We start from the raw sequence: 24,529 nt of genomic DNA on the forward strand, positions 1-24,529 counted from the left end.
GTTCTATTCTTTCTACTTACCCCTGAGCGGAAGCGTCGCATGGCAAGTTTGTTACAATAAAAATTAAATTACAAAGTTGTTATTTCATTTTATTATCATATATATATATATATATATATATATATATATATATATATATATATATATATATATATATATATATATATATATATATATATATATATATATATATATATATATACTGCTACTGAACTAGAAAGAAGGTACGCATCATTGCTGTGTAATTTACAGGAGTGTAAAAAATATTCAACCTTAGTCAATTAGTAAAAATACATGAAAATGTAGATTTTTTTTTAAATAAGAAATGAAAAGTTAATAAGTAAACGTTTTACACGATTTAACGTATATTTTAATTGGCTAACAGGGGTACTTTTGATTTGCTGAAATTTAAAATTTTGTTAATAAAACCACATGCAGATATGTCGGGTAACGTAGATTGGCACTGAGCGGTCCATGCCTCCCAGGCTCCGAATCCGTGCAGTTTGTATACTGTCGTAGCGCAGGTAGAAGCTTTGGATATGTTATCTAGCAGCAGGTCTGGAAGAAAATCAAACGAAATGAGTTTTTCAATTAGGCTGTGGATATCCTCTAATCAAAAAAAGATATCTCACCGAGACTGGCGCGTAATAAGTCTTTTAATTAATTTACCCATCTCTCACGTAATCTCAGATTAAATCCACCTTTGATAAAACAATCACAAATGGATCAAATACATAATTCGAAATAAATTCTTGCGTTGCTTATGTAACAAAAATAATTATAACTCGCAAGAAAGAGAAAGAACGTTTATCTTTAAAAATGTATTCATTCAATAAAAATGTATGTCTTTGAAAATTATTTTAAAAATCAAACACTTGTATTATTTATTTATTGAGTTTTATTTCATTACACCCGACTAGTTACAAAAACAACAGTTGGTTTCATAGACAGGTGTTTACAAAAAAATATGAAAACAACTGTAGTTTTTGAAACTAACCGTTTGTAATTAAATAAAACTCAATAAGTGGTATCATTTAATACAAGTGTTTTTAAATAATCAACATGTCTTTCCATAATGTAAATGCAGAATCAATTAATAATATATTTTGTTAAGTAAAAGCATATATATATGTATATATATATATATATATATATATATATATATATATATATATATATATATATATATATATAAATTTATATATACATATATATAATAATAATAATAATAATAATAATAACAAATCTTTATTCCAGCTTGACTAAGTGGTGGGTGCAATACTTAGTCAGCCATATATGTTTTACAACATTCTTTTTATAAAATGAAATCAAAAGTAAGAAACAAATAAAAATAAAAATAATGATAAGAAATAGTGAAAAAAAAGTATATGTATATATATATATATATATATATATATATATATATATATATATATATATATATATATATATTTATTTATATATATATATATATATATATATATATATATATATAAATATATATATATTTATATATATATATATATATATATATATATATATATATATATATATATATATATATATATATATATATATATATATATATATATATATATATATATATATATATATATACACCAAAGGTTATGTTTGACATCTAATACAGTTAATTAATGATAGAATGTTTTTTCAGGTAGGTATGGTGCAAAAGGTAAAAAAAAAACTAAAATATCCAGAATTGTGTTATCAATCATTAACTAGAAAAATGATAGAGATGACACCCAATACAGAATCAGAAAAAAGTATACCAATATTGTTTGCGGGTACTGTTTACACGGCGTATACCGTTTTGGTTAATCCTCGTAATGATTAGTGTGTTTGACAATATAGACCAGTGGTTCCCAACCCCCAGGCCGTGGACCGGCATCGGCAAATGGTACTTGTCCGCCCAAGGCGGTGCTTTAAAATCTAAAGACGTAAAAAATCTAAAAAACCCAAGAAAATTAAAATTCGGTTGTTTTTTAAACGATTTTCCAATAAACTATTTAAATTTACCGCTGACACGATACCTAAGTAAAAAGCAACTTATTTAATTTAATTATCTTGTAAAATAATCTCAAATATAAACAATTAACACCCGGTCGGTCCACGGCGATAAAAAGGTTGGGGACAACCGATACAGACCATAGACCATGACAGACAACAAAATAATAGCAAAAATATTACGAGAGTTCCGTGTCTCATCTGAGTATAATAAATGTACACCAAATATTTACTTTATATTGAGTGAATGCCGTTTTGCTTGTATTGTATTATCTCGAGTTGCGATAACCCTTAATATAATTATGTTTGCAATGTAACTTGTAAATATCCAATTCTTCCTTCTATTTACGAAGCTCGAAACGTAGTTTATCTTACGTAGCTTTCCAGCAGAGCCACCATCCGTTATTTCCCCCTTATTTAGACAATATACACAAAATTCAGATATATACGTCGGCCATCCAAATACTACGAAATAAATCAAATTCAACAAAAAGTTTTAATCTATGAAATCAAGCAAACTCCAATTGCGGATTTGAAATTCAATCCTTTGTAATATTCACCTCACTTATTTTATTTAAACTAGCCTGCCATTATTTTTCGGATAGCAACAGATTTGTGGGGGTTTTATAATTGGAAGAATATTCGGGAATCAAAATAATTCCATCACCTATTCACCCTTTCATCCTTTATTAAATTTCAAGCATGTTAAATACATTTTAAAAATCAGTTTTGCTGTAGAGAATGTAAACCATTTATCACATCCTATTCAGGGTGGAACTTTTCATCACTTTGATGCCAGACAGACAGAAAATTAATTGCTTACATGTATTTAACTTTTAATTAATAAATATTTTTTCGCTCTTTGAAATATTAAATAAAGTCAAATTAATTTTGTGATAGGGCCACAGAACCTCTATGAAATAAGGTTTATTTAATAAAATATATATTTTTGATGCTTTCAATATTGCTCGCGATACAAAAATATAATCAAAATGACCCTAGGTGAAATGGAGGGCCCTAACTCTAATAACCCTAAGTCTCTCATGGCACATGGTCTCTTATTAAAGAGTTTCTCGTGGCCTCTTAAAATTGTTTACATGTGTCGACACTCAAATTTAAGCATAAGTATATACTATTGACAAGACGTTTATTTTTTTTATTTCATATTTGACCGGATTTTTTATCCGTTATATTAGAAGTTCGTTAAATAGAGTTCCGTCATATTTTACCCATACGTTTTACTGTATTAAAACGATCACTTATAGTTTGCCGAAAACAGTCTAAGAGGTAAAGCATGCGAGGGGGTGGTCTTCCAGATTGACAGTTAGATAATGGGTAAAGAAAATTTCCACGCTATCTTCAATTTGACACGAAATATGTAGAAATGGAGGTGAATTTTACAGCTAGTGTTATTTCGGCAGATGACAGCGTTAGGCATTGAACAAGATAACGAAAAAGATGAAAAAGACATCATAAATATCTTTCGGACTTCAGAATTCTTGACGTACATAAGTTCAGACTTGTGCGGACATGATATGAACGACGGTTGACATCTGCTTTGTACGCAAGGCATCCAACATATTGCTACTAAATAATGGTATATAATACATTAATTAAGTTCGAGAATGACATTATTAATACTTTGACTGCCAAATTAGAAAAAAAAAACATCCTATAACTGTAAAATGCAAAGTATTAGTTTTCAGAGAAAAATCTGGGCAAACTTCGGTAATCTATCCAAGGAGCCACACAGAGAGTGCATATATTTATATTACATGGCAATTGTGAAGGATTTCCAATTCACAGAACGGATGATCCAATCCATGATTGGAGTTTTATTTAACTCATACAACCGTTTGACCAAATTCAGCGTCAGTTAAATAGAACTTACATGGCGTTCAACGTGTTTATCATGTGACAAAGTTTCAAACCATGCGGTTTTTACCACCATTATTTATTTTAAGGGTCATCACAACAAATCATTTATAAAAAAATATGTACCATTATATCCGAAAAATGTACAATAATATCTTATGAGTAAAATTAAATTCGAAAAATGTACAATAAACTAATCAGTAAAAGTAATTAAAAGATATACAATAAATAAGATCATCGTCAATGAAATTGAATGAAATGAACATGTGAGGAAAAGAAAATATTTTCAAAGAATTTATAATCGTTCGTCTTATCGTAAATCGTAAAACTAATGTTTTGAAATTTTTGAGTAGAGCTAATCCGAAAAACTGGGGTTCTTTCGAGAAGTTAATCTGTTGGCTGCTCATGAAAAGTTGAGAACGCACCGAATGTTTAAGTATCCACGTGTATTAATTAACCTTAAATCAACTAATTTAAATTTGTATTAAGCATAGTAGAACTCCAAGTATCGGATTGGGACCGAACTCCATACGAATGATAAAAAAAATGGATATTTGCATTTTTTTGGAAAAACTTTTTTTTTTGGGAGTTGGATTTAAAGAACATTGAGTGAATTTTTGTTTCTTCTTACTAAAAAAATTATGTTTTAATTTTAATCTGCGTTGGGAACAGGAGGGATAATGTAGTGAGGACCAAACATGATATTCTTAGCATTTGCTCATTGCTGGGAGGAAACTCCTCCGGACTATTGACTGTCGTCAACAGACCTTCCGTTACCCTAGAATAGGGTTCAACATTTTGTGTCCTTGCTTGGTTTATGGTACCAATGTCCTTTTTTATTTTTATCACGTATCCTCACTATTTTTATGTCACACTGTCCTTCACTATTTTACCACCTCTTCTGACTTATGGACGCATCCGATGTCGGATAGGTCCTCACCCAGGTTCTGTTTAGAAACGTCTATTTTAGTTAATGAATTTATGTTTGTTGAAATGGAAAAAAGACTAATTTTAATGACAGTGACAACTGGCGTCGCGGAGGGGGGGACAACAGCGCGCGTAGACAGAATCAATATTTTGCGAATCGCAGTGCGTTTCCATTTCATTTTTTCTCTCTTAAATTCTGAAAGCGATTCGGATAGTCGATGTTCGGATATTGGAGTTCTACTGTGATTTTGTAATATACGCAAGTGACAAATAATCCGTTTGTTTTTCCATAAATATCGTTGAAATTGTTCATAATATGAATTATTCTTAACAATTAATAATCGATCGCCTTGTCATAAACTGCAAAACTTATTGAATGTCTTGAAATTTTAATGTAAAAGCTTAACGCGAAAAACCGTTTTTTTTTTAGAAATTAATATGTTGCCTGTACATTATATAATACATAGTACGAGAACGCATCGAATATTTAAGTTTCCATGTATTAATCCTTTATATAAGCTCAACAAATATCGTTTTTTCTAACATAATTTGTTAATATACACCAGTGTCAAATAATCCTAAAGTTTGTCCATATACAAAGGGTGTTTTTTTAGAGCTATACAAATTCAAATTTCCCTCAATAAATTGATGGTGGTACCCGCCGTGTGGCATGTTGCGACATCTTGTTGAAACCACAGGTGTGTCACATCAATGTCATTCAACTTTGGTACGAAGAAGTCAGTAATCATGGTTCTGTGGCGCTCTCAATTGACCGTAACATTCTGGCCGGCATCGTCATTTAAAAAATATAAGCCAATGATTCCACCTGCCTATAAAGCACACCAAACAGTGACTTTAAATGGATGTAAGGGCTTCTGGGTTTTCTTCCTTGAAATCATTCAATAACGAGAATCGTGGACCGATTCTTTAAAAAGTTAAGAGAATGATTTTTTGTTTTCAAACACATTCTGGTGGTCACGATAGTCTGATAGTCAGCTGATGTTGAACTATTAGCCATCATTTTGATTTTTTTCTGTTACTAGGTGAAATATTAACATACGTTAAAATAATGAAACATAAATTAACTGTTCTGGTTAAAACTCTATGGAAGTGAAGCATGGAGTTGGCAAAGAAAGGTAAGAGTAGAATGAATGCTGTCGAAATGCGTTCCCTCAGGTGAATGTGTGGCAAAAAGACGTATGATTGATGTTCGAATGGTGAAATAAGAAAAGAAATCAAACCTGAGATAGGCATTATCGATCAAATAAAAACGGTAGTACAAATTTATGAAGCGAATGTAAATGGAAAAAGGAGCAGAAGAAGACCGAGAAAAACTTGGAAAAAATCGGGTATGTCAAATACATACTTGAATGTGATCAGGTCAGGAGTCGAAATATTCGGTGGGTATGTATAAGAAGATACATACAAATGTGGAAGAGGCGAGGACTGAGTGGTTTCGCATTCTATTCTCTCGGCCTATCCCTATGGGGAAGCGGCACGATGGTTAGATAGTTAGTTAACATAAATTTTCTATTAAATAGACAATTTATGTTAACTAACTATCTAGCCATCGTATAGACTCTAATCCAATAGACTCTATTTTAATAACTTACACAAGGACACATTGGTGTTAAATGTGTAATCAATAATAATTGTAAGATAAAATAAATAGTAACATTTCACCATACCTTCACATTTGAGGTTACAGCCTCCACCTGCCGTTCCAGGGGTGCACCAAGTAGGGTTCGCGAGCTGAAACAGGCCCCAGCGGAATGTGCCATCTGGTTTGGCCACCTTGAGCGATGTGTCACGACCGCTCGAAGCCTCCACTAAACAAACCCCTGGAATAATGTATTGGTGAAGAAAAGTTTATTGAAACGTGTCCGAAAGGTGTATTGAGGGGATTGAAATTTGTCACTGAACTTGAAGGATTATTAAGGATATTATTGAATTTTATAAAATAAAACAACATTGTTTTTACATTATTCTGAGTGTGTCCAAATACTTCACAAATATGGATCATCTCCAACTATAAGAGTCGTTTTTCAAAATATTTTTTTATGGATGAAGAAGAATATGGTAGTTTGAGCATTTACAAGGCTTACGACCGTCAAAAGCTGGTTTAAGTGATGACTTTACACACGTGTAACATTCACAAATTTTATCCATTATTGACAACTTCACTACTCAAATTCTTGGAAGTTCCTATATGAACCAATTTTGAAACATTGTGCGAAGCAGTAGAAATTCACTAGAGACATCTATTTTGAGATGAAATAAGCTTCTTATTGAACAGAAACCCTTTCATATGTATGTGAAGTCCGATCCAGGATTGTAATCAACATACATGAGAAACGCTAGAAAATATCTTTTTCATTTTATTATTTTGGCTTATAATTTGACCAGTTCAACTATTTACAATATTTTGAGTGTGTCCAAATACTTGTTCACAAATCTGGATTATCTCCAATAATTGGACTTTCCTTATTCATTTTCATCTGTGTTGAGATGTAAAAAAATAATGTGAAAAATAACTTCCCAGGATTTGAATGGTGTGTTTGTCAATCACGAGTAGAATTAGTGAACGTTACACGTGTGTAAAGTGATCACTTAAACCAGTTAGATCAGAAAAAAACGATATTGTAAGAACGAAAAACATATATATTTCTTTGAAAAAAGCAAATTGATAAATGAACAACGACAACAAAAATTAATAATAATAATTTAGATTGCCATATATAAGGGTTATTGTATGCTTGTCTAATAGATAGATGTTTTATTTTATTTTTGTATCTTATATGTATGAAAAAAGGTTTTTTTACCTATCACAATTTCTGTCTCTTCCAATTCTCTGTTAATTTATTATTGACATAAGAATTCTTTGTTGTATTATTGAAACCCTTTTCTACCGTGCATGTTTCTTGTTTGTGATTGACCCCGTAGAGAGCTCAGTCCTTCTTCAATCAAATTTATTTATTTGTTTTTTAATATTCTTATTTAATATATCTCACTCCTTTCAAGAACGTCATATATAAAAAAACTTTGTTTTTCAGGAGATCCTATTTTAGAGTTTAAGAATATAATGAAATGTATTAAAAATAAATATCAGCCACTTATTGAACTTTTTAGTATGCATCAGATCTTTTTCGGTAGAACCTGAAGGTTCTTTCTCCATTTAAAAAATATTTATTATTTTTAAAAAAATAATTAAACAATACCTTTTCTCCAAAATGCTACAACAACACTTTCTGCCCTGTAGCGGGTAAATATTAAGTTAAAAATATGCCTCTTTTGCTGGGATTTAGTACGTTTTCTGCGCATTCCAAAAACATATTCAATTAAAAATTGACGATTTTTGATGACGTCGTTGAAAGGAGTGAGCGATATAAATGTATTTCGGCACTTAGGCTCTATTTCGGCATAGTCTGTGTTTACCTGAAATACTTACTTATATAACTTGAACACAAATACACATCACATTACGATAATTTCGAATGCATTTTGATGTTTTGGTATAATTATCGCTGATATTTATCAAGCAGTTACGTAATATAATCATTAATTAAAGAATATATATATATATATATATATATATATATATATATATATATATATATATATATATATATATATATATATATATATATATATATATATATATATATATATTTATATTTATTAATATATATTTATACATGACGCAGTTAGTACCTAGCTTACTTTACTATCTACCTCTACTGCTTACCCTAATTAATTCTCTGTACACGCCACTGTGTGTATATATGTATATATATATATATATATATATATATATATATATATATATATATATGTTTAATATATAAGTACGTTCTTATTAAATTTATATTCGATACGATGATGTATAATAGTAATGTGTGTGTGTGTGTGTGTGTGTGTGAGTGCGTGTGTGTGTATTATTTCATAAATATTTCACGTATTCCAAAAGGGTTAAAAATCAATATTTCTAATTTTTTCAAAATTCCCATTTCAATATCTACGGCTTTTATTAAATTATATTCTGAAGTTCAAAAAGTAATATTATTTATGAACAAAAAGTGAAACCCGAGTAAAGGCTGATTAATTTTATTATATTGAAGTATTTCTACATTAAAAATAATAATAATAAAAAAAACCTTACGGTTCTTCTATCTCACATTAATGACAGCACTTGAGTGAATAATACAAGTTTTCAGCCGTAGGAAAATTAAATATTCGTCGCGTGCAACTAATGAAAAACCAAAGTTGAGTAATTATGACTATGGAGGGATTTTAATAATAAATAAATAGAATAAAACAAATGTGTTTTACGGTTCATTCCCACAATGCTAATAAAAAATTCATTATTTGAAGACATCGTGAAGAAATATCGTCTTGGAGGTTTATCAAAGAATACGCGATAATTTATGGGACTGGACAGAATCACAATACCGTAAGGAATCAAATTGAAAAATCAACCTTGCGGAAATTCGACGACAATAAGCGTACATGTTTTTACGTTTTATTACGTTTTATTTTAGTAATGAAACTCGAAATTGGCTTAGTCTCTCTCGGGGCGAGCGCTGTCACGTGGATAGCCAAGATATTTTTTACAACATTTTGAGTATATCCATCTATGGTGGGATGAGGAAAGCTTTTTTAAGCAGTAACTTAAAAACTTTTCTCAACCCAACAAATATGGCTCTTGTGAACTCATACGTAATGTGTAATGAGATTGATCACTATGTACATCCAGGAGTTCCAATAACTTGAGTAGTGCGGTCGTCAATCATGAATAGAATGGTGAATGTTGCGCATGTGTAAAGTGATCACTTAACGAGTCTATGACAGGTCATAAGCCTTTTAAATACCCAGACTTCCATATTCTTCTTTACTTATGTTGAGATGTGAAAAATCAAGATAAATTTTATATTTTGAGCATGTGCAATTAAAATAGTCTGTAGTGAAAATATTGCGTCACCATTTTTCTCATATTATGGATAAAAAAATGTATTGGTGAGATGTTAAAATGCAAATCAACATTATTTAAGAAATGATGACACAATCACATATCGAAGACTCGTTATCTTGAATATGGTATACCGAATCACGGACATACATATTATATATATCTTGTATTTTAGTTAGCACAAACCGTTGATATCAGTATTACTAATCAAAGTACCAACCAATGACAGTGTAAATATTGTATAAACAGAAATTTTGGATTTTATTTATTTTGTAATGCTTTCTCTCTATGTCTCTCATATTAATATTGAATCTCGTATCCCTGCTGCACACGCTACATCTGGTGACAATCCAGATTTGTGAACAAGTATTTGGACACACTCAAAGTGTATTAAAAATTGATTTGGACCATTTACATTCATCAACCTGACGCTTTGACAAGCGAGGTGATAGAATTAGAGATTTTCCTAGTTTCTACAAATTTTTGTAAAAAAATTGTTAAACCCACTGATATATTAATTAATTTAATTAGCTCCGTTTATATTGGTTTCGAGCAAATGTTATAAGGAGGGATGATTATTTACAAGAAAAATTATTTTAGCTTGCTTGGATACTAAGTATCAGCCTAATTATTTGTTTAGAATTTTCGTTATATGGTAAAATTTTAATGCGGAAATTTAAATTGTATCCACCTATAAAAATTATGAAAACATACAGCTAATAACTAGAGCTATGTAGAATTGTAAATGTTATTCCCAAATCAATAAATATTGTATCTGTATGTTTGCTTATTTTCTAGAGTTTTGTTTGCATTAATTTAGGCATATTTTTATCTAGTCGTCGATTGATTTTATTAAGTTAATTTACCGATTAAATAATGAAACGGATTTTTATATGGAATTATGAATACTATATCTACATTAATATGATGCATATCAGTATCAATATAGTATTTTTAAATCCAGATCAGAGCTGCGGGCCAAGCAATGCGTAAATTCATATATGTCGTATCACCGGGGTAAAATTTAATAAACCTTACGAAGAATTTTATGAAAGATAATCTATTTTTGTAGAAACGTGTATTATGTAAGATTCCTACCGAATTTCGCATTCCAAGAAATGCTTATTTTGCTTTCAATACCCAGATTTCCCCTTGTTAATATCAAAATCATATTAATTTCTGCGATGATATCAACAAAACACTTATTGTAATATTTTCTAAATTATGAAATATTTCCGACAGAGGAGGAATTTATATCATTTTTGCTGAAAGAATTTGAGGAAAATGTCTCTGTTATTTCATTACAAATTTGCAAAAATAATATACTGACTAAAGACAAAAATATCCACAAATAAAGATGTTACATGGACAAACAATGTTTAATAAATACTGACGATTTTACATATTTCATTTATTCGAAAGCATGAAACGATCACGCACCATTTTCAAATAATTTTAAAATGTAAATTTAATTTGAAATTTGAATAATTTAACTTGGCATAATTTTTTTAATTAAAATCGCACAAATAAAAAGACCCTGTATATTCCAATTGATAATGAATATAGATAAATAATTTATTCTTATTAATATAAATCATAACACAATTTATGATTAAACGAAATTTGTTTAGTTATTTGTGAAGTCTACGAGTATTCATCCCTGAAAAGGCATTGTCAAACTGCGTCGAGAAAATCTAATATACGTTTTTAATTAAAATTTACAAAGCCAAATCCTATCATTAAAATCATCATTGTTATGAATCTCATATTTAAATAATAATAAATAAAATAAAAAACAAATGTCGACAATGCCACTGTAAGGCAAAATAGCTGTGGGAAGATGTTTTTCGTAATCAAGAAATTCATTTGGTAGAAATTCATTTGGAAATTATAATTGAAAATGGAACTTTAAAAAATACGCAAATTCAGTAAATAATGCAAGCATCGCAAATAATATTTCCTACAGAGTTCCTATTGGAATATTTTGTTCGTAATTACAAGTAAACTTATAAAATTACAAATAGGAGCTTGTGTACCCAATACAGCAAGTACGTTTGTGGAATTTTGTAATTGCAACAGTGCAAGTACTTGTAATACTCGTATATGTGTATAGCTTGATGATATACCCAAATAATATATATTATAATTTAAACGCATTAACAAGAAAAAAATTAATGTTTATATTGCACATAGATACTTTTACTTACAGTTTCTCATCTGAGCGCTTGGAAAACTATTCTGCTGTAAAACGCTTACTAATTCGCATCTCGTAAATTTGATTCCCATACAATTTCCTGCTAAACCGAGTAACACAACACAAGCCAGTATTTTTGGATCCATTTCTTAAGGAGCTGTTGCCTTTTTGGGTGTCTTAATCGTCTGCTTAGTTGTTATCTGAATTGTGTATTTAATACGAATTTCCTGATAAGGTAACATACGTAGTTTTTCATATCTTGATAAAAAAAACGCGGGTCATTTGATAAGTATGGTATAAAAACCGTGTTAGCAAAAACATCGTTTTTTTATTTGATATATTTATCTTAATACAATATCAATCGAGAATGATATTTTTACTCTTTCGTTTGAAAATTAGCTTAAATAAAGGTTGGAAAAAACTTCAAAATACCTGAAAGCTAAATATTAAATTTTGAAAGTAAGAAGAAATCACCGATGTTAGTAATGTGACATCTTTTTTGTACCAATTTTAATTTAAGACCTTCACCAAACACACAATTGAATGATTTTCCAAACACAAATAGAAAAACCTATTACTATTAATATAAACGTGAAATTAGATATAAAGGGAATATTAGTATTCCCATATTTACCTAATTCCTAAGATACAGATTCACACGACTTTCAATGATTTTTTAGAAATATCTGACCCGAGTATCCTCCGAAAAACTACTCTAGCTGGCTCTGCTTAATTTATAGCTCGATCACCCCCCAATAAATAACTCTTAATAGCCCTGCGACATTCCATAGCCCGATCATCCCCCGATAAATAACTCTAACTGGATCTGCATCATTTCATAGGTCGATCACCCCCAATAAATAACTCTTACTAGCCCTGCGATATTCCATGGCCCGATCATCCCCCGATAAATAACTCTAACCGGATCTGCATCATTTCATGGCTCGATCACCCCCCAATAAATAATTCTTACTAGCTCTGCGACATTCCATAGCAAGATCATCCCCTTATTAATAGCTCTATATCATTTCATTGCCCGATCATTCCCCGAAAAGCAACATAACCCGCTGTACGTCCTTTCATAGCCCCATCACCCATCAATTGAAGATGTGACTAATGGGGAACAACCTCTATTTTCGGATATTTACAACGAAATTGGTGAGGCGTTCTAATACCTCTGCCTACCCCTGTGGAGAAACAGCGTGGTGGTTTTTTCTGTGATTTTAGTGCATGCGTTCTCCTTTAAGATATCACACTGGCAATAATAATTTATATTAAAAGCAGTACAATTTGATTAGTAGAGTAAATTCTCGAGCTATGTTCTAGCTATGCAAAAGTGGTTCTGAAAGGATCGAAGGTTTTCAAATCAAATTGGGGTATTGAGGGAGATTTTTATATGAAAATATGCTACTTTTACTCAATAAAAAATTCTTAAATGTAATAACATTATAGATGACTTTGTCATATTTGCAATTACGCAAGATTCATCTCATTTCGGAAAGAAATGGTGATATTTTTTGTTGTTTACTTAGTTATATACCATTGTTAAAAGGAAAGGAAATGTAAACGTCTCTGCGTCATTAAGTGTATTGTTGCCAACATAATGGATAATTGTTTATTGATGAAAATTGGGCAGACCCCATATCTGTTCTATGAAAAGAGATTAATTATGTTTACAAGTATAAAACTCTTATGTTTACAAGTATAAATGTTGATAGGAACGACAAAATAACAGAATTAAATAAATTACCACTAAGTTAACTAAGCATCACGCCGTTTCACCGTAGGGATAGGCAGAGAGAATAACGCCACACCAATCCTCGCATCTTCCGCATTCATGCATCTCCTCGTATACATCAGCCGATCATTCCGACTCCTGACTTGACCACTTTTAAGTATTTGAAATAATTGATCATACCAAGTTTCCTCGGGCTTTCTCTGCTTCTACTACCAAATACATTCACCCCATAAATTTATTTTATTGTTTTTCCTTCACCCGTTCACGTGTATTCCACGATTATACTCAAGAATCTATAACGAGAAAAGAACGTCACACTAATCTGTCGTTGCAAATAATCTTCGCCTCTTCAACATTCATGAATTTCCTCATACATGGCCGCCGATTATTCCGACTTCTGGCCTGACCACTTTCAAGTAAAGGAAATACTTGATCATGCTAAGTTTTGGTCGATTCCTTTGATGAAATAAGTTCGCTAGTCTATACGTACGTACTTTATGAACGTATATTTCAGACCGACAGAGACGTGTTTTTTAGTAAAATAATATTTTAAAACTAAGCCATAATGTGCGCTTTACTCTGTGCTTTGATACAAATAACATGTATGCTGTGAAACTAATGAGGATAATTGTATTCTTTTTCTTTTGTATCAAATAAATGAAGCTATTTTTGATTTACATTATGCGTCAATATATTTCGAATGTTTGTCCATTTTACTGAATTCATAAAAAAATGCTATGAAATAAAAATACCAATAAAAACCTTTAAAATAAAATTTGTATTTGAAAAATGATAAACAACATTTTCTTGATGTATTTTTTAATTGCGATGATTTAAAAAATAATCGCAAGGCTCTTTTTCTTTTCTTAAAAATAATCTGAATTCTTTGTTTGAAATTCTTCAATATCCTTCTTATTATTTTAGGAGTGCTTTTATAGTATAATGAAATAATTAATTTCATATAAAAATAAACAACGTTTTGCTTTTTCTACGTTTTAATAAACAAATAATTAGTTTGAAGTAAATAAATAAATGGATAAATTGAGAAAAGAATCGAGTTTTTTTTAAATCTGATAAAAAATATTGTCTACGTTTTAGAATATTGTTAGTTTAGAATTAATATCATCTTTAGGCTTCTGGTGTCAATATTTACCGCAACAAAAATTAAACTTACTGAAATAAAATTTCCCTGAAATAGTATTTTTTTTGTATTATTTAGTACTCAAATGATTCAATGAAAGAAACGTACTCGTTAAAGATTATTTAATAAATAAAAAAAATCGTGCAAAACCGTACACGTGATAGAAGCGAACAAAATAAAGAAATTTAGTGAGAGACAAATATAAAGAGCATCTCAAAAGAAATACAATGCAAAACATTATGTTTATTCGATATTATCTTATTCTCCGTCTTATTCCTCATCGCTGAGGGTTGTGACCCTTGCGGAAGCAATGACTCTTCTCCAGTTATCCCTTGACTGCGCTGCACGTAGCGCTCCAACCACCGAGGTGCCTGCTGCTGCCTTAATTTGATCGGTCCATCGTGTGGGGATCTTCCTCTCCCTCTCTTTCCCTCCAGGCTACCGATCACAAGTATCATCTAGTAACTAGTAACTAGTTTCACTAGTATCTACTAACTAGTATCACTAGTGTCTACGAACTAGTATCACTACTATAGTAACTAGTATCACTAGTATCATCGATATCTGCACTGCAATTGAATGGTGCTTGTTATAAATACGTCAGGAATAAGGATCTGAGAAGAACACAGCCCCTCATATTGGATGTCCTAAAAAGGAGAAGATGGACATATTCTAAGAATGCCACCCGTGAGCATGAATCCCTCAAGTCTCTTCTTCTAACCTGAGGATTTCGGTGCTTCGGAAAATCGCTGACGACCATTCACTGACTCACCACCGACTTACCACCAACTTACCACCGACTTACCACGACTTACTATTGTATTACCACGACTTACCAATGTCTTACCAACCGATTAACAAGACTTTCCAAGTCTTATTAACGACTTATCACCTACGGACCACTGATTTACCATTCAAGGAGATAACAGGGTGACCTGAAGAAGGCTTGTTAGGGCATATGCTTCACCCAGGAAGTGAACATGGGAAAATAAGAAAATATGACAAAGATTATTATTATTTAAATTTATTTAAATTTAATCAACGAATTATCATAAAAAGAGTAGGGATCATAAATACGTTTTAAAAAATGAATGAAAACAGTTTGTTTTATTATAAAGTAAACACTTTTGGTTTTAAAACATTATCAAACCATCCGAAACAAGGATTAACAAATAATGACACAAATTTAACAAACCAACTAAAAATAAAAGGAATTTAAATTCCAGCAGTTGAGAGGGGGAATTTTTCCTCATTCAAGAGCACATAGCGATTTACTTTACAACGCATATTCACATAATTTAGGAATTAATTTGGGTGTAATTCCTCCATTCGTGTTCAGGGATTTGAACACACTCAAAATACTGAAAACATCTCTCAGGGGATCGGTTACATATAGAAAATTAGATAACATTATCTTTAATTCTATAAAATTAATAAAATAATTATCATTTTAGGTAGTTTTAATTTCCTGACAATATAGATTGACAGCCGGTTTTAAAGAGCCAATGTTATGGACAATTTTAGTCTAATGGTAAATTTACATTTCTCTTCACGACGTTATTAAAACGTTTTCTTTCGTATGGATTTCATGGGATTTAATACGAGTGAAACGCTTTAACGACATGGTGTAGATAGATATTACAGATAATATACATATCGCTCACTCGTTTTTAAAGTATATAATATAATACATACAATGTATTAAAAATAAATATCAAGCCACTTACTGAAATTTTTACTGTGCAACGTATCATTTTACGTTAAACCTGAAGGTTTTTTCTTCATGTAAAAAATATTTAGTTTATTTAAAAAAATAATTAAACAAAACCTTTTCTTCAATATGCAAAAACAACACTTTCTTCCCCGTAGCGGGTAAATATTAAGTTAAAAATATGCCTTTTTGCTGGGATATAGTACATTTTCTGGGCATTCCGAAAATATGAACAACTGAAAAATTACGATTTTTGATTTATGACGTTCTTGAAAGGAGTGAGCAATATGTGGTATCATATAATATTGTAGATTATATAACTTTACTCAGGATGCCTGAAAAATGCCATATGGAAAAACCCTGAGATGAAGATCGGCAGCAAGATCAAGATATACAAAACTTGAGTCCGACCCATCATGACGTATGGAATCGAAAGTAGAGCAGACACCGCTGCCACAAAAAACGCGCTTAGAGTGTCAGAAATGAAGACTCTGAGAAGCATAACAGGCAAGAGTCTTCGAGATAGATTGAGAAATGCCAAGATCAGGGAAATATGCGAGATCGAAGATGTCGTTAGGTGGGAAAGGCAACGAAGAAGACAATGGTATGCGCATGTGAGGAGAATGGAACCATGCAGACTCCCCCACATCGCACTGTACGGCCAACCCCATGGTAGATGACTCCCGGGCAGACCACCAAAGAGATGGGCCGATAGCTGGGAATCGACGTCGCAAGAGGCTAATCCCTTTTAAAAAACAGGCCGCAAGGCCTGTAATAAGAAGAAGAAGAAGAAGATTATATTACTTCCACTGGAAAATAAAAGACTCTTTTATCATTCTGCCGACATAAATAAAAATGTGCTTTGGCATCCGGTTTAAAAATACACAAGTAAAAAAAAGCCAAGTGAAGTTGACGTAATCTAAACAATGTGGTTAAAGTGTTAGATATGCACTGCGATCTACCACCTGACCTTAGTTTTCAGTAGCACATGCGTTGTTACTAGATTTATACCGAGTATTTTTTCAAGTAATTGTAAATTAAAAACATTTGTTTTTTTGCAACCTGAGTTTATTTTATTTACCAGTTTCGAAACCCATGCTTCCATCTTCAGCTCAAAATATAACCTAAAACATAACAAATAATTATCTGTTTTTTAAACAAGGAGAGGGGTTAATTAGGGGGAGGGGGGTTAGTCAAGTGGGTGGAGTTTGAAAAAAAAAGAAAAAAAAAGGAAAGCAAAGGTAAAGAATTTTGAAACAATATACTTTTTTTTTAAATTATTATTAGAATTTAGGTTTTTTTGGATTTCTAAATTTACAAAGTAATTCGTAATTTGGCCTTTGTGTGGTACAAGGTGCAATAATTTGTAATTTGGCCTTTGTGTGGTACAAGGTGCAATAATTTGTAATTTGGCCTTTGTGTGGTACAAGGTGCAATAATTTGTAATTTGGCCTTTGTGTGGTACAAGGTGCAATAATTTGTAATTTGGCCTTTGTGTGGTACAAGGTGCAATAATTCGTAATTTGGCCTTTGTGTGGTACAAGGTGCAATAATTTAAGTGTATGAGAGTGGATTGAGTAATTTGTATCTATTATGTGATTTGCAAATTCCGAAAAATAATTTAAAATATTTTTTCAAGTACATCAAGTTGTACATCAAAAACACTTGTTCAATTATCACGTAGCCTGTTGTCATAAAAGAAAATATACTTTATTTTTTAATTACATATCTTGGTATATTCAATTTCCCAATCCACACTTATTCCAACGGTGTTTTCGCTTTTGGAAATAGTCCTAGGACGTGAAAGGAAGACAATTTGAGACAATTCCCGAAGTTAAGCGAATTCGACGAAAGAGCTTCACATAAGAAGAGTTCCAGAAGCGTTTCCAAATATGATTACACCGCCACCGTCGGGATAAGTGTGTGCGTCGGGGAGGTGAAAAGCAGTCAGTCATATAACTTTTAAATAAAGTACATTTTGTTTTATGACGTTTGTCTACATTTTAATTGAACAGCCTACGTTTATATCTTACCCTTTACTATTCTAACTGCAGAAAAGTCTGAAGAGATTCAAGATAAGAAGAGTTCCAGAACTGTTTCCAAATATGATTACAACGTCGAGATAAGTGTGTGCGTCGGGGAGGTGAAGAGCAGTCAGACATATAACTTCGAAATAAAGTACATTTTGTTTTATGACGTTTATCTACATATTAATTGAACAGACTACGTGTATATCTTACCCTTCCTATCCTAACTATTCTAACTGCAGAAAAGTCTCAAAGTCTTAAACTAGAGGCTTATAGTAAAATATTCAAAAAATATTTCAGGCAAAAGGTAACTAAAGAACGTACACATTTTAAAGCGGGGGGTAGCTTATTTCATAGCCTAGATTCTAGACTATGAAATAAGCTGCTAAGTAATTCCAGCATTGTCCCAGCTTCTAGACTCTAAAAGCTCGGATAGTGCCGGAATTACTGAAAAATGATGACATTATTCGGAAAGTGCATAATCTTCTGAATGAGGTATTTCAGTACCCTGAGATTATGGGGAACATTGTAGAGAATCGGGAGAGATTGAAGGTTAGCTACTTTATTTTTATAATATTTATTAGTTGCCTAAGAAAATTATCCTTGCCTATTACGTACCTACAAGTATTCATAACATATTCAGTTTATTATTATATATTAGTGACGTTGATGGTTAATGCACCCTATATTTCATTTAGTGATGTTTTTTATTAAATTTGAAAATAAATTTAATGCCATGGTTCAGTAATCTCTCAAGTAGATGGATGAGAAGAACATCAACATCAAGATATATTAGGGTGGAGACTGACCGGAGCATTTTGTCGCAACGTAACACTTTCGTCTGTTATTTTAAAACGAATATCATTCATTAGTTATTTTTAAAGGAATCTACAAAGATATAGTAAAGATACAATGCATGAAAAAATATTTGAAATACCATATGTATCACATACTATATGTATATATATATACTCGGAAACTTAATCATTAGCTGTCATAGGTCATAAGTCCTGTAAATACCCAGACTTACATTTTCTTCTTCATCCATGTTGATATGTCATAAGTGTAAAGAAACGCAGATCGGTGAACAAGTATTTGGAAATAGTCAGTGTTGTTCATCATTATCAGTTATATTACTGATGGGACTCATTAAAATATATCAATTATTAAGAAAAACAAAAAACGAATTCAAACCATTTTAATTAAAACTTATTGGTGAAAGTGATCAGCAAAAGGTGCTTATATTAACGCTAAATAAAAATATATTTATATTGGCCAATTACTTAACACAATCCTTAGCTCTTAAGTAAAGTAGATTGAAGTAACGTGATACTTTCGAGTGGAATGCCTGGAGCAAGTAAAGAAGATATTGATTCTTAGCGAAGAGTAGATGAAGGAAAAAAATAAAAAGCGAAATAAACAGGGAATCTGAACACAGTGTTTGTAAACAAATTAAATACTCATGTCAAAATAATGTAAATGGAAGAACAGAATGAAAACGGCCAAGAAAAAAAGAGGCATGATCAAATTACTTTTAACAATCAAACAATTGCTAAACTGGCTGTGTTAAAAATCTACGTAACAGGAGGGCATGTATGACTAGACGTATGAATGTAGAGAAAGTTAGAAGTATTTTATGTCGGGACAGACGAGTGTGTTATCTCTGCGTATCTATGCAGAAATACGGCGTGATGGAATGATTAGTAGTTGGTATAACCCATAGGTTTTTTTAAAACAAGAAATCAAAGATCTATATCGCTCACTCCTTTCAAGAAAGTCATTAATAAAAAATCGTCAATTTTATTATTTCGTGCACGTTGTGCATGTTTTCAAAATGCCCAGAAAATTTACTATATCTATCTATATTACTTGTAACTTAATATTTACCCGCTACAGGGCAGAAAGTGTTGTTTTTGCATTTCGAAGAAAAGGTATTGTTTTTTTTTTTTTAATATGATAAATATTTTTCAAATGAAAAAAAAATATTCAGGTTTTACCTAAAAAGATCTATTGCATAGTGGAAAGTTCAATAATTTACTTTTAAATATTTTATTATAGTTTTAAACTTTAAAAACGTTCTCTTAAAAAATTAAGTTTTTTTTTATGTATGACGTTCTTGAAAGGAGTGAGCGATATGTACAATAATGATTTTGTTATCTATTTTATTTCACTTTATGAAATAATATGTTAGGAATACGGTTTTTAAAAATAAAGCGTCGAAATACGAGTCACAATAGATTTTAAGAAATAGTGGTATTAACCAAGTAAAACTTAAATTCAAAACGATTTTCGTTTAACTTAATTATTTTTTTGGTGTTTTTATATCTTCCTACTGTATCATGTTAAATGAACCCGACCAATGCAATTCAATTTAAATTAAATCGTTAATCACATGTCCTCTGGGAGTTTCGGAAATACTTGACTCTACTTATAACGTTTTATTTGATTTCTCAAGAAAATAATTCTGCAAAACGATGTATGATAAATGTTCTAATGGTGATATAAGAAAAGATTGGAAGGCTACAAAGGCATTATCGATGAAATTTTAGAAAGCTGTATTGAGATGATTTGAAGAGTTCTAAAAATTTAAGCAATGTGAATGTAGTGAGTGTAGAAGGGTAAAGGTTACACGTGTATAAAGTGATCACTTAAAAAAGCCTATTACAACAGGTCGTAAGCCCTGTAAATACCGAGACCTCTATTTTCTTCCATACGAGATGTCAAAATGTAGAAAATATATTTTCTAAACTACTCGTAAGATACCCGATTTCGATTCCACTAAATAAAAGATAAGGAAGTCTTTCCTACCTTGGTATTTACACCAAATTTCTCCACAATTTCAGAATTCTTGTCGTTTGGTCAGTTTCCATCAAACTTCAAAATTGTCAGGTTTGATCAAATTCAAAAATGGATAATTGAGTACTGATATATTAAAAATTGAATATTAAAATATTGATGATCAAATAATTCCTATTCCACGAAAAATCAACACAAGTATATTAAGTACTTATTTTTTATATTTGGCGTTTATTTTATAGAACTCCATTTTAATCAATTTATTAAATGTTAAAAATGAACACTGGTTTTGTGAGTATACTAAACTGTATTTTAATGTTAAAAAACACATCAAAATACATTTGTGACAATTGTTTCGCCTTGTTATGGCATTTCCAAACGATATTCGTTTGAAAATGCCATAGATAAATATTGTCATAGGTTGAACATACCCTCAGATACGACACATAAGAAAACTGGCATATTGTGTGTGTTTTTTTTAACATTAAAATACAGAGTTTAGTAGACTCAACAACTCAGTGTTTGATTTTAATATTTAATATATAATGGATCCCCTTTGATCAAAATTTTGTGAATCTTTTGACACGGAGTTACCGCTTCGTCAATTTTTTATTTTAAAGGCCATGATTCCATTTTCTCAACTCCATTATTCACTGTGCCTGTTATTCTAAGAATTTTTTACGTAGCTTTGATTGACAAAATCGTTGAAAGGGCGATAATTTAATTACTTCAATATCATTATATTATATTCCAGAATGATCTGACGGCGAAAACCACTTACAGAGTGGTTTTTAATTTAATCCATTTTATTTCCTTTATTAAATCGACATGAAAATTTCATTGAATTTTAAAATTAGGAAAATAAACAGTTATATACCACCAAGTTCCATGAAATAATATAAAAGTAAAATGGAATGTTAAAAGTAATATTACTTTTAACGTTACTTTTTACAGTTGTGACAAAAAAATTAAATTAATTTCATAACGGCGCAAGCAGAGATTTTGTTATGCTAATTTCATTATATATATAAATATATATATATATATATATATATATATATATATATATATATATATATATATATATATATATATATATATATATATATATATATATATATGTATATATACATATATATATATATATATATATATATATATATATATATATATATATATATATATATATATATATATACATATATATATATATATATATTTTTATATATATATATATATATATATATATATATATATATATATATATATATATATTTATACATATATATATATATATATATATATATATATATATATATATATATATATATATATATATATACATATATATATATATATATATATATATATATATATATATATATATATATATACAAATATAAACTATTTTTGACGGAATTTGGAGCCTTAAATATATGATTAATGATTACTTTAAATATATTGCGATGAGATCTTTTTTTTAAATGATGATGTAAATAATTATTGATTATATATCAATACAATGATACCTATCAATGTCTGAAAATATTGCGACCTTTTAATAATGAGCGCATCAATCAAACTCTAATCTATTATTTTTATACTTATCGCGAGTTCTAGAATAAAATATATCGCTGCACTTTGTATTTATCAATATACTCGTTTATTACTTGTAATGTATTTATTACAAGAAATGAGAGTAATTTTTTGTTTTTGATGACATTATCAAAACGCTTTTTTTCTCTTACTAACGGCCGTAGCCTGTTGGTGCATAATAAATATATTACATGTAATAATTGTTGCAAAAAATAATTATCTCTTTTTATGTACATATATCAAACAACGATGGTTTTTTTTTATTTACTTAAATTGTATACGTGTATTTAAAGAACAGTTTTAAACATATTTAAAATATTCTTTGCAGAGACCCACCAAGCTTTCTTGTGTGTTTTGTCGGTGAAGTTCTTTTTACATACAGTTTTTATCCATTTTTACTTAATATACACACAAAGAACAGAGAAATAAATAAAAAATATAAACTACTTTACAATTTTCATAGAATTATTACCAATTCCTTTATTTTGCCTTTGTTCCATATTTTACGAGGGTTGCCTTTTAGGTTTTTACAAAAAATTAAAAATAACTGAACAAATGGGAAGCAAAGTATTCTATTGTTTGTTTTAAAAAAGGTGTTTTATTAAATTCTTTACATTTTCGCATATATTCAAATCAACTCTGGAAAAAATTTTGCCACTCTGAAGGTGATATCGTAGAAATATGCTTTTGAAAGTCTTTAATTACTTCTAGATTATAATCATGTCCATGCATCATTTGTTTGACAGTGGGGAATAAAAAAAGTCATTAGGCGATATCGTCGTTGAAAACGACGATATAAGAAAGGAATGTAAGGCTGAACGAGGAATAATTGAAAAGATTAGAAAGAGCTCTTTGCGGTGGTATGGACATGTGGAGCGAATGGATAGCGAGAGAATGACTAAGAAAATATATGTGGCGAATGTGAGAGGGAAAACAGAACGTGGACGACCGAAAAAGACTTGGCACGATCAGATCAATCAGAACCTAAAATCTGGCGGTGTCAAAAGTCTGCGTAATCGGAGGGCATGTATGACTAGATGTATGGATGTGAAGGAGGCTAGGAGTGTATGTCAGGACAGAAGAGTGTGGCGTTCCATCCTCTCTGCCTACCCCTGCGGGGAAACGGCGTGATGGTAGTAGTAGTAGTAGTAGCATTAGGCGATAAATCGGGGGAAACGGGCAATAAGACATTAATTCGATGTTTTTTCTTTCCTTCAAATATTCAGTTGTTGGAGCAGGCATTGTCGTGATGAAGAATGATGCGACGTTTTTTGTTGTTTTTCCTTATTCTTTCCAAGAATGTTGGAAAACAAATTAAATTAAACCATTTAACATTAATAGTTCTTCGATTCATGAAGGAATGGTTGCGATCTGTCCGGTATAACCAAAGAAACAAGCGATTGTTTTCTCGGAAGTGCTCCGTGAACGAACAACTTTGGGTTCATCGTCAAACACCCAACCAGTAGACTGTTGTGCGCTTTCATGTTCTTACGAATATATCCTTGTTTTGACTCCTGTTACAATATTGTATAC

At 30.5% G+C, this 24,529-nt stretch overlaps 2 protein-coding genes across 2 annotated transcripts in view; one reads left to right on the forward strand and one right to left on the reverse strand.

Moving 5' to 3' along the window:
* Positions 1-24,529, forward strand: part of LOC148308651 (uncharacterized) — a 67,668-nt gene that overhangs the window by 28,991 nt on the left and 14,148 nt on the right. The window lies entirely within an intron of this gene.
* On the reverse strand, positions 215-12,159 carry LOC148308652 (lysozyme-like). Its single transcript, XM_088261393.1, has 3 exons — positions 12,001-12,159; positions 6,516-6,668; positions 215-558 (listed from the first exon to the last, which is right to left on the reverse strand). The coding sequence occupies exons 1-3, from the start codon at positions 12,131-12,133 to the stop codon at positions 371-373; spliced, it is 474 nt and encodes a 157-aa protein (XP_088117519.1). The 5' UTR covers positions 12,134-12,159; the 3' UTR covers positions 215-370.

Source organism: Brachycentrus maculatus, unplaced genomic scaffold (assembly GCF_059751285.1).
Source record: "Brachycentrus maculatus isolate JH-2025_06_01 unplaced genomic scaffold, ASM5975128v1 h1tg000153l, whole genome shotgun sequence".
In the NCBI taxonomy this organism is placed as follows: domain Eukaryota; kingdom Metazoa; phylum Arthropoda; class Insecta; order Trichoptera; family Brachycentridae; genus Brachycentrus; species Brachycentrus maculatus.

Excerpts from the sequence above, each read along its gene's own strand:
- LOC148308652 (XM_088261393.1), bottom strand. The coding sequence starts at position 12,133 with ATGGATCCAAAAATACTGGCTTGTGTTGTGTTACTCGGTTTAGCAGGA. Across the intron at positions 6,669-12,000 it reads AAGCGCTCAGATGAGAAACT|GGGTTTGTTTAGTGGAGGCT; the intron begins GTAAGTAAAAGT and ends ACATTATTCCAG. Across the intron at positions 559-6,515 it reads CTGTAACCTCAAATGTGAAG|ACCTGCTGCTAGATAACATA; the intron begins GTATGGTGAAAT and ends ATTTTCTTCCAG.